The sequence below is a fragment of the Triticum urartu genome, chromosome 1, assembly GCF_003073215.2.
Source record: "Triticum urartu cultivar G1812 chromosome 1, Tu2.1, whole genome shotgun sequence".
In the NCBI taxonomy this organism is placed as follows: Eukaryota; Viridiplantae; Streptophyta; class Magnoliopsida; order Poales; family Poaceae; genus Triticum; species Triticum urartu.
Window position 1 is genome coordinate 362,878,068 of NC_053022.1, and position 12,097 is coordinate 362,890,164.

At 47.2% G+C, this 12,097-nt stretch overlaps 1 protein-coding gene across 1 annotated transcript; it reads left to right on the forward strand.

Moving 5' to 3' along the window:
* The first annotated feature begins 4,343 nt into the window (after positions 1-4,343).
* Positions 4,344-5,596, forward strand: LOC125533654. Its single transcript, XM_048697033.1, has one exon. The coding sequence runs from the start codon at positions 4,476-4,478 to the stop codon at positions 5,406-5,408; it is 933 nt and encodes a 310-aa protein (XP_048552990.1). The 5' UTR covers positions 4,344-4,475; the 3' UTR covers positions 5,409-5,596.
* Positions 5,597-12,097: the final 6,501 nt, after the last annotated feature.

The following is a 12,097-nucleotide window of genomic DNA, read 5'->3' on the forward strand; positions in this document are numbered from 1 at the left end:
TGTGGAGGGAGAGTTTCGTCAGCACGATGGCATGGTGACGATGTTGATGTTCTTCTGACGTAGGGCTTCGCCTAAGCACCGCTACAGTAATATCGAGGTGGACTATGGTGGAGGGGGGCACCGCACACGGCTAAAAGATCAAACGATCAATTGTTGTGTCTATGGGGTGCCCCTGCCCCCGTATAAAGGAGAAAGGAGGGGGGGTGCGACCGGCCAGGGAGGAGGTGCGCCAGAGTAGGACTCCCCCCTTTCCTAGTTGGATTAGGACTTAGGAGGGGGAAAGAGTGGAGGAGAAAAAGGAAGGGGGGCGCCACCCCCCTCTCCTTGCCCTATTCGGACTGGGGGGAGGGGCGCGTGGCCCAGCCCTAGACGTCTCTCCTCTCTTCCACCTAAGCCCACTAAGGCCCATTAAGTCCCTGGGGGGTTCCAGTAACCTCCCGGTATTCCGGTAAAATCCCGATTTCACCCAGAACACTTTCGATATCCAAACATAGGCTTCCAATATATAAATCTTCATGTCTCGACCATTTTGAGACTCCTCGTCATGTCCGGGATCACATCCAGGACTCCAAACAACCTTCGGTACATCAAAACATATAAACTCATAATATAACCGTCGTCAAAACTTTAAGCGTGCGGACCCTACGGGTTCGAGAACTATGTAGACATGACCGAGACATGTCTCCGGTCAATAACCAATAGCGGAACCTGGATGTTCATATTGGCTCCCACATATTCTACGAAGATCTTTATCGGTCAGACCGCATAACAACATATGTTGTTCCCTTTGTCATCGGTATGTTACTTGCCCGAGATTCGATCATCGGTATCTCAATACCTAGTTCAATATCGTTACCGGCAAGTCTCTTTACTCGTTCCGTAATACATCATCCCGCAACTAACTCATTAGTTGCAATGCTTATAGTGATGTGCATTACCGAGTGGGCCCAGAGATACCTCTCCGACAATCGGAGTGACAAATCCCAATCTCGAAATACGTCAACCCAACAAGTATCTTCGGAGACACCTGTAGAGCACCTTTATAATCACCCAGTTATGTTGTGAAGTTTGGTGGCACATAAAGTGTTCCTCCGGTAAACGGGAGTTGCATAATCTCATAGTCATAGGAACATGTAAAAGTCACGAAGAAAGCAATAGCAACAAACTAAACGATCAAGTGTTAAGCTAACGGAATGGGTCAAGTCAATCACATCATTCTCCTAATGATGTGATCCCGTTAATCAAATGACAACTCATGTCTATGGTTACGAAACATAACCATCTTTGATCAACGAGCTAGTCAAGTAGAGGCATACAAGTGACACTATGTTTGTCTATGTATTCACACATGTATTATGTTTCCGGTTAATACAATTCTAGCATGAATAATAAACATTTATCATGACATAAGGAAATAAATAATAACTTTATTATTGCCTCTAGGGCATATCTCCTTCATATAGGAGGAAGGCGTACGTCGGTGGAGCAACAAGAGGCCCACGAGGGTGGAGGGCGCGCCTGGGAGGGGGGGTAGGCGCGCCCCCCTACCTTGTGGCCTCCTCCTTTGTTTCTTGACGTAGGGTCCAAGTCTCCTGGATCATGTTCAGTGAGAAAATCACGTTCCCGAAGGTTTCATTCCGTTTGGACTCCGTTTGATATTCCTTTTCTTCGAAACCCTAAAATAGGCAAAAAACAGCAATTTTGGGCTGGGCCTCCGGTTAATAGGTTAGTCCCAAAAATAATATAAAAGTGGATAATAAAGTCCAATAATGTCCAAAACAGTAGATAATATAGCATGGGGCAATCAAAAATTATAGATACGTTGGAGACGTATCACAAGCCTATGATGGAATTACTCACGCACGGCGGTGAGCATCATGAAATTGGTGATGGAGAAAGGTTGGTGATGATGATGGCGACGAAATCCCCTCTCTGAAGCCCCGAACGGACCCCAGATCAGCCCTCCCGATGAAGAACAGGAGGCGGCGGCAGCTCCGTATCGTAAAACGCAATGAGTCCTTCTCTCTAATTTTGTTCTCCTCGAATAGGGTTATATAGAGTTGGAGTTGAGGTCGGAGGAGGTCCAGGGGGCCCACAAGCCCTCTAGGCGCCCCCAGGCTTGTGGCCTCTAGGTGGACCCCCTTTGGTAACTTCTTGCGCCATTATTTTTTATATATTCCACAAAAATTCTTCTTCAATTTTCAGGTCAATCCGAGAATTTTATTTCTGCACAAAAATAACACCATGGCAATTCTGCTGAAAACAGCGTCAGTCCGGGTTAGTTTCATTCAAATCATGCAAATTAGAGTCTAAAACAAGGGCAAAAGAGTTTCGAAAAGTAGATACGATGAAGACGTCTCACTTATGTAGAGTCAACGCATTTATATGTCTAGCATGAGCATGAAATATTTCATGGTGCACTTTTTCACATGATTATGTTACTTATGTAGTTTTATTCTTTGGAGAGTTACACTTGGTGAATCTATGAACACCGGTCTAGTTTTTAGCATAAGAATCATCTTCCAACAGCTTTTACATGTTGTGTTATTTTCAGTTTTATTTTATTCCAGAAATACAAAAATGTTTCTCCCACATTATATTTTAATTACCTTGTGCAACTAGTAATACTAGCAAGGATTGACAACCCTTGTTAGGGTTGTTGGGGACAAAGGTGCAGTTTATTTCTTTGCAAATCATTCAACTGTTGTCGGATACCTGTACCTCTATGAGCTGATACCTTGGTTTCTCAACCGAGGGAAGCTTGCAACGTACTATAAACTCCTCCACTTGGGAGACCAACACCTTGTTCCCGGCAATCAACCAAGTTTCCGGTTCTGTTCCTGGGAGGTACGTGTCCTACTGAAAATTTTACTTCCTGACAACTTGCCATCAACCAAGTTTTTCGAGTTGTTGCCGGGGAGGTACATTTTTTTGCAATGGGTTTTGCTTCATTTTTGTTACTCCTTCCAATCCAAATTAATTGACGATGGTTTAGTAAAGAAGTTAGTACAACTTTATACCAAACCAACGTCAATTAGTATGAGTCAGAGGGAGTATCTTCTTTGCTTAATATCTTGTATAGTTATAGTTTTTTCCTTGTTGGTGTCTTTAGTTTTACAAAGTTATCGAAAACTTTGAAAAGATTTACATTTTCAGCCCCTAGTTGCTTTCCTGCTTAGTAGTTGTAATGGAGAACTTGGGTAAGATTCGCACACCCAAGATGGAAATGGGGGAGAGAATTCAAAAGATACTTGGTTTGTGATAAGGAAACTAAATGATGATGCTGCAACCAAGCGCTCAGCAAGTTTACTCCTTAGAAATTTTTACATTGGATTATCAGCTTGGATCAAACTTTTGCTAGACCCCAATTCAGAAGAAACTTCCTAGGTAGTAATACTTTGAATTCTTTTGACTGATGCTAAAAACACTCGAGAGCTCTCTTGATAGGTTGAGTTATTAATTGGAAAATGACTTAAAATGTAGTTTAATGTATATACATTTGATGTCGTAGATATCAGCATACTTTTTTATATACTCGGTGGGGCAAATGTAATTCTTTATTTTTTACGGAGGGAGTAGTGCACAAGAAGCAATGCCAACCTATCCCCTCAAAATCAATGTAAGCCCGTTTTCATTATTTGATTTGACCATAACGATCGAACTGGAGGTATCGCTCATTTTATTCTTCCATCAACCCTTTCTAAAAATAGCGATATTATTGGCTAGGTACAATAGCTGCCAAATACTAGTATAATACAGTTTACTCACTCCTTGCAAGCATAAACAAGACAAGCCGAAAAATGATTAGCGTGTAGGAGCATATAAATAAATAAATTGTGATAACATGACTTTGCTTGGACCATCAGTCCATGCGTACTAGCCCCATTATTATCAGAGCGCACATGACACGAGCCAGACCTGCATACGCACAGCTGGAGCTCCTGGATCATTGGTACACTTGCTTAACTTGTCTTGCTCCAAGTATCATCCCACTGTCCAAAGACAACGCCCCAAGCTCCAAGCTCGCCACAGACGGTAACTTTTCGTTGCTTAGCCCCGTATAGTTTCCTTTTCTAGTCCCTTCCCCCTGGGCCCTGGCTAGGCTTCTCCCACAAGCTGGCTGGCTTTGCAAGCATATTTCTTCGGCGTCAAGCCAACGAACTTCTTTCTTTAGAATAGAACGGCCAAGCTAGCCAACCGACCCTTGCTCCCGCAGTCAAACGTGTTCCCCAGCAGTAGCTCCGCCCAGCGCCCCCCCGTGCGGGCTCCGCCTCCGCCTCCGCCTCCGCTACAATACTCTACCACACTCGCTCCACGTCACATCACTCCTCGTGTAATAAACCAGTATAAAGCACCGCCTCCCCCATCACCAGCAGCACACCGAGACCACCGCATTCACATCCACATCCAAGGATCAAACGCCCGATCGAAAAGCTTCTCTCCAGCAAGCAGAGGCAATCAGGAAGCCAGCGGCGATGGCGGTGGGGTTCCGTCGGGCGCTGGACGCGCTCACGTCGCCCAAGTCGGCCCTGCTGGAGTGCGCGCGGCCCAAGAAGCTGTCCTCCTACGCGCGCGTCCGCTCCATCAGCCTCCCCGTCCGCCTCCACCCGCTGGTGGCCGCGCTGCACGACTCGGCGCGCGCGCTGCTGCGGTGGGCGGACGAGCCCGCGCAGACGGGGCCCGCCTGGGTCGCCGACGGCGCCGACCGGGCCGGGCAGGTGCTGGCGGGCCTCTCCGCCATGCTCCACCACCCGCAGGCGCGGGACGCGCTCCGCCGGCCCTGGACGGAGCAGCTGCTCGACGACCTGCTCCTCCTCGCCGACTTCCACGGCTGCTTCCGGGACTCGCTCGTCGCGCTCCGCCAGCTGCTCAACGAGACGCACTCCGCCCTGCGCCGCCGCGACGGCGTGCGCCTCGCCGCGGCGCTCCGCGCGCAGCGCCGCGCCGCCAGGGAGGTCTCCCGCCTCGCGTCCTCCGCCAGGGACCTCTGCCACCGCGCCGCCCCCGACGACGACCTGGACGAGATCACGCTCGCCGACGCCTTCGCCGCCGCCACGGCCGCCGTGGCCGCCGCCTCCGCGGCCATCTTCTCCGGCCTGTCGTCCGCCTCGGCCGAGTCCGCCGCCAGCGCCGCCCCGTCCCCGAGGACGCCGACGCCCTACTCCCCCGCCCGCGCCCCCGCCAGCCCGATGTGGCTGGTGACTGACCTCCTCCGCCGGCGGAGGACCGTGTCGTTCTCGTTCGAGGAGTACTGCAACGAGGAGGAGGAGGAGAGGAAGGCGGCCATGGGCCGGGTGCGCGGCCTCGAGGAGTGCGTGGCCGCCGCCGAGGGCAGCGGCGAGCAGGTGTACCGTGCGCTCGTGAACGCCAGGGTGTCGCTGCTCAACCTGCTCACGCCCACATTCTGACGACCTGTTCTTTCCCGTGTTCCCCTTCACCTTCACAGACACCCATTTTTCTGGAGAGCAAGGCTGCATGTGAGCCTGTGAGATTAGTATTAGCGATTCCATTTCGATTCGTTTGTTGACTCCTGTGTGTACATGATGTAGATACTCCTGCTTGCAATGCAAATGTGGTCCAACTAATTAGCAGAAAACCTTGTTTGGTGAATTGTTTACTCGCCAATCTCCTCCTCCTAATGTGCTATGCATCCTTTCCTCTGCCTGCATTGCTTGTGCAAGAGTGTCCCAATAATGGACTTGATTAGCATTTCTTTCGTTTGTTTTCTTCCTTGTTCTTGAGCAAGTGAACATTAGGTTCTTTCCATTTCAACCGCCAGCAATCAGGGAGGGAGAGCTCGTCTCCCTCACATGCATGCATGGAACATTGGCACATTGCCATCAGCTGCATGCATGCATTCATTGCCGAGAAATCTTTCTGGTGCTTGGGCGCTTTCGCTCGTTCTGGCATGGCATGGACTCTCGTGGTACCAGTGGAGTTAATGTGCCAAGCTGGAGTGGCCGATCAGTGACCAAACTCGATCATCGCCAGCTTCTCCATGCAGCTGAGGCTGACATCCATCCACACGCAGCTAGCTGCCCTGCATGCTCCCATTAAAAGCCTGCCCGGCCCCTAACTAATTAACCAGTAGCTTCACATTCTAACAAGTTCGTCCCAGCGTGTCAATTGCAGAAACCAAAATGATCTCCTGAATCACAAAACTCACAATGACATGTCACATCTATTCCCCCGTTCCCAAATATGAGTCTTTTTAGAGATTTCAACAAGTGAAAGCAAAATTAGTGAATGTACACTCTAAAATATGTCTACATATATTCGTATGTTGTAATCCATTTAAAATGTCTAAAAAAATTTATATTTAGGAACGGGGGGAGTACAAAAGATCGATGGAACTGTAGTTTTCACATCTGCGGGAGAGTACTTCCAAACATATGCAGTTTGCGCAAAAGATGGACGAAATCATGAGCTCGAGTCGTACGCCGCAAAAGGTTACCGTACACCTTACCGCAAAAGGCGAAAGCAGCCCGGCACCGGGCTCGACCGATCGTCCGTCTGAACGCCAACTTGACAAGAAAAGTGGCTGCTCGCTTTAGCACTAGGGTCTCCGGCCAACTCTAAACCCTAAACTAATCCGGTACAGTGATTAATAAGTACTAGCTCGAATGCTCGATCGATCGCGTCGGCGTGCTTGCTTGCATATACATGTCCACATGAACGAATCAATGTAGCCTACAAATAATTGGGTAGTACCTAACTGGGACGCATCCATGCATGGCCCCCAAATAAGTTGTGGGCTTCTGCCAGCCAATGAGAAATCTGAACCCGGATGGAGCCCCTGTTGTTAGTACTAAGTTACTAACTGAAACCTAATCCAGTTCGACCTAATGCGTGGCATAACTTAAATTTTTTTTTGGTGGTTGAATGGTGGTAGACCATGGCCGCCGGTTCGCCCATGTGGATCCAAGCCAACGCCACATGCAGGCAGCTTGATTACCAGACCATTAGAGAACGGATTTAATCTGCGTGCCAAAGCCCTCGTGCGGATATAAGGGTCCGATCGGGAAGTGAAACCCTTGATAAAGACGCGCATGAAGAAGAAGAAGATAACAAAGTGCGCAAAAAGGTTGATACCAGAATCTAGTTCGGCTGCATTCACGGCAAGGCGGTTTGTTTTGAAATTCCTTGAACCTTTTGCGAGTCGGCGAAAAATCTCGTTGCCACTGAGGAGGGGAGGGGAGGCGATAAAAAGGAGGGAGAAAAGAACACAAAAAAGGATAGCTAAAGGTGAACCACTTGTTGTGGATTGTACAATTATATCTTGAGAAGAAGAACCACTTGCACAAATGGCGAGTTCAATAATTCTCGCTTTTCTGGCTGCTTTGGGCCCTCGTTGGAGCCGAACGGGCCCAGAACGCGAGTTGCTCTCTCGAGCTTTTCCCGGGGTCTTTTCTGCCTGGAGCCGCCCCGGTACGTACGATCCACCAGGGATCCGTCCAAGCCGCGAAGCGCGGATGCGCGGCCATCCACCACGGGAACGGGGCCCTGTTGCTGCTGGGACTGGGAGGAAGACGACGATGGGCGAGCACGATCTCCCCAACTTGCACACCGGTAGTTGGAGGTGACGCTTGGCCTTCTGTTTTCCTTTGTTAGGGCATTTCTAACAGTTGTAAGATAAATGTTGGTAAATTTGCATGTGGCATGTAATAAATGTAGAAAGAGAGCAAAGTTGTATGTAGTTTAACCAACAACCTTTGCACAAGCTCCTAGGTGAAATAGAGAGCAATCACATTTATTTTCTTACCATCTATTGGATAGCTTACATACAATCCATTGGAGTAGTTGTATGATAACTTATTGGTTGATGACATAGACATTCTACCAACAAGACTAACATACAACCTGTTGAAGATGCCCTTACTACTACTCGTCATTGTTAGCTTATTACAAGTGTTTACAGATCGGCATTGTCCTTGGCACGAGAGGATCGAATCCGGGTTAGCTTTGCCTTTGTTACCACGAACTGCAGGCGATTGGGACGGCATGGGCGCACGGCGTAGCCATCCCCATTTATCCCCAATCACTAGTTCTGCCTTTTCCAGTTTTGGGAACGTTCCTTTTTGTTTTTCTTTTATTTCCCTTTTGTTTTCTTTTTTCTTGTTCAATTTTTTTAATTTTTCGTTTTGTATTTCTCTTTTATTATTCTCTTTTCATTTTCCCTTTTCTTACTTTTTTTAAATTCGTGATATTTTTTCGAAATCATGAACATTTTTATATTTTCCAACATTTTTAGGTCGCTCATATTTCTTTACAAATGCATGACATATTTTTAAATAGTGGACCTCTTTTACAAATTTGATAACATTGTTTGGCTTCGCGGTCAATCTTTTAAAATTTGCGAACTAGTTTTGAAATCATGAACATTTTAACATGGTACAAACATTTCATCAACTCATGCCATTTGTTTTTCAAAATCATGAACATTTTTCAATTCGCGAACATTTTTATATATTCATGAACATTCTTTCAAATTCTTAAACATTTTTTAAATTCAGAGACATTTGTTGAATTCACCAATTTTAAAAAATTCGATACATTTTTTAATTCACAAAGGGAAGTTCTTACCATCACCCGGCGGATCTTTTCGTCCACCACCTCCCTTGCGTTACATGTGTCCCAGTGAGAGCCCGCATACCATCCTTTGTCGGACGAGCTATGTTTCTGAAACATATGTAGTGTTGCAATGGTCTACGACGGGTCTACGTTTTGCAACAAAACTTCTCTTACGAAATGTTTCTGCAACAAGACCTCGGTTGCAAAACAAATGCAACAAAACAACTGTTGCAAAAAAAAACTGCAACAAGACCTATGTTGCAATGATGGGGCGCGCTCAGCCGCTTGATACGGCAAATCTGACGGCTCGCGGTCTTTTTAGCACGCCCTGAATACTTTTTGAATTTGAGAAAAAAATATTGTAGATTTTAAAATTCGTTTTGAAATCCTAAACATTTTCAACAAATGCAATAAAACAGAATAAATGAATTAAAAAACATGGGGCACCCACCCTGCACATGGGCCAGCACAAAAGCATGTACCGGAGGGGGTGTGCACGTTTGCTTGTTGAGCACCGCGTAGCGCAGGGAATAAGCAATCCCCGAAACCACTATTTTTTTAAGTCCGAAAATCGCTAGTCAAGGCTACCCCTTTCTTTTTTTTTCTTTTTTTTTGCGGGGGAAGGCTACCCCTTTCAAAGGTCACTTTTATCTTCTCAGATTATGACAAATGGCAAACTGTGCGCCACTTGTCGCAACTTTAGAATTTTCCCTTGTTCGTAGATTTATTTATTCAAAACATTGTATCTCTTATACTGTGGGTTCAATTTTCAAACCGTTTTTATAATTGGATTTCAGTTGGGATTTTCGAAACTAGATCCCATATGAATAGGTATCGACAAACTTTTTTCATGAAAAAACCAGAAAATCAAAAGAAAGAAAACAAGCCGGAAGCATGATTTTCCATCCTTTCTACATTTTTCTTCTTTCATTGTGCCTCTCGCGGAAGGGAAAAAACACATTTTTTTTCTTTTTCAAAAAGCACAGTCCCCAAGACGAAAATATGTGCCTCTCATGGAAGAAGAAAAATGTATTTTTTTTTTACTTTTTGAGAAGTCTGGCTATGCCTCGCGAGGAAGCAAATCTGTGTCTCCACGAGAATAAAATATGTACCTCTCACGGAAGCAAAGAAAAAAATGCTTTTTTTTGCACAGTTGTGCCTCTTGTGGAAGCAAACCTATGCCTCTCGCAGAACAAAACAAGTGCCTCCACGATCCATGCTTGTCGTGAAAGAAAAAAATCGCATTTTTTCATGCAAATTTTTTGTTTTGAATTTTTTTCTCCAAAATCTCGGGAAAACCGAAAAGCTAAAAAGCAAAAAAAAACATCTAACACCCGAAAACACATACCAAAAAATAATAAAATCCTACGAAAGCGCTCAACACACGACATGTGACGACAGCTGAGAACGTGTCATTTACAGACTCCCGCTATGGGTACTCTTCAGTTAAGTCCCGCTCGAGGTCGTGTTCTTCATGTGAAGGTGGCTTTTCGCCCATAGGCCTAAATCAATAGCTACCGCGGGCTTTTTTTTTTTGGAAAAGGAGGATGTATTCCCGGCCTATGCATCTGGATGATGCATGTGGCCATTTTATTAATTATTTATGAAGACCTTATAAAGTAATACATCACTAAGCCCGAAGCCACCATCTAGACAACACCTATCGCTAGTCCTATTCTCTTGATGAAGGGGTGCCAAATGTCCGAACCAAATACCAAACAGACATCGCACCAAAGCCTACTATCTAAAGCCGGTTGCCCCATCCAAGCCACAAAGCCGGGACTGGGTGACACACCGGTCCGGCGCACTCTTAGTGAGCACCACACGCGCACGCTGCAAGGGTCGTCACCTCCGTCTTCCGTCGATCCATCCTCAAAGTTGATACTGACGCATCTACCTTGTCGGGTCTCACTGCCATCGACGTCACCACGACGCCAGACAGCGTCGTCCTCCTGCGCGAGTCCATCGCCACACATCGGACGCCGAGCCACCACTGCTCCATGCTGCCAAGATCCGCCGCCTTGAATATCTAGAATGAAACACCGCTCCACCGAAGATGCCGTCCACTGGTCCCTCGAGCTCGAGTGCACCTCCAAGAATGTCGTCCCCAAGGGGGTAACGACACAAGATTTCCGCCGTCATCCGATCAACTGATCTAGGGTTTCCCCCGGGGGTATTGGGTGGGGTTGGGAGCTGTCTGGAATCGTTGCATGGAAAATAAAAAAAATTATACGCACACACAATGATCTATCCATGGAGATGCATAGCAACGAGGGGGAGAGTGTGTCTACATATCCTCGTAGACCGTAAGAGGAAGCGTTTCACAACGTGGTCGATGTAGTCGAACTTCTTAGCGCTTCAACCGATCAAGTATCGAGCGCACGACACCTCCCCGTTCTGCACACGTTCAACTCGGTGATGTCCCTAGCCTTCTTGATCCAGCAAGACGTCGAGGTAGTAGATGAGTTTCGCCAACACGGTGGCGTGGTGACGGTGATGGTGAAGTGATCTCCGCAGGGCTTCGCCTAAGCACTACGAAAATATGACCGAGGTGTAAACAGTGGAGGGGGGCACCGCACACGGCTAGGCAATTGTCTGGGGTGTGCTAGGCTCCCCCTCTTCATATATATAGGTGGGAGGGAGAGGGGAGAGGCCAAGGGGTGCCCCAAGTAGGTCTGAATCCTACTTGGGCTCCTGCCCTTGGCCGTGCCCCTGCCATGTTTGTCAGATAGGGAAGGAAAGAGGGGGAGAGGGAAGAAAGTGGGAATCCTAATCCACACTTACCTTTCCCTTCTCCCCTTTCCTTCTCCTCCTTAGGCCGACCCATATGAGGGGCGCACCATCCCCTTGTGGCTGGTGCGTGTCCCCTCTTGGCCCACAAGGCCCATATCTTTTGCCGGGGGTGTCCGGAACCCCTTCCGATGACCCGATAAGTACCCGCTACCCCCGAAACACTTCGGTGTTCGAATATCATCGTCCTATATATCAATATTTACCTCTCAACCATTTCGAGACTCCTCGTCATGTCCATGACCTCATCCGGGACTCCGAACAACATTCGGTCACCAAATCACATAACTCATATAATAGTATATCGTCGTCGAACGTCAAGCGTGCGGACCCTACGGGTTCGAGAACTATGTAGACATGACCGAGACACCTCTCTGGTCAATAGCCAATAGCGGAACCTGGATGCCCATATTGGCTCCTACATATTCTATGAAGATCTTTATTGGTCGAACCGTATGACAACATACGTAATTCCCTTTGTCCATCGGTATGTTACTTGCCCGAGATTCGATCGTCAGTATCTTCATAATGTTGGGAAACGTAGCATGCAATTTCAAAAATCTCCTACGCTCACGCAAGATCTATCTAGGAGATGCATAGTAACGAGAGGGGGAGAGTGGAAGCGTTTGACAACGCGGTTGATGTAGTCGAACTTCTTCTCGTTCCAACCGATCAAGCACCGAACGTACGGCACCTCCGAGTTCTGCACACGTTCATCTCGATGACATCCCTCAGA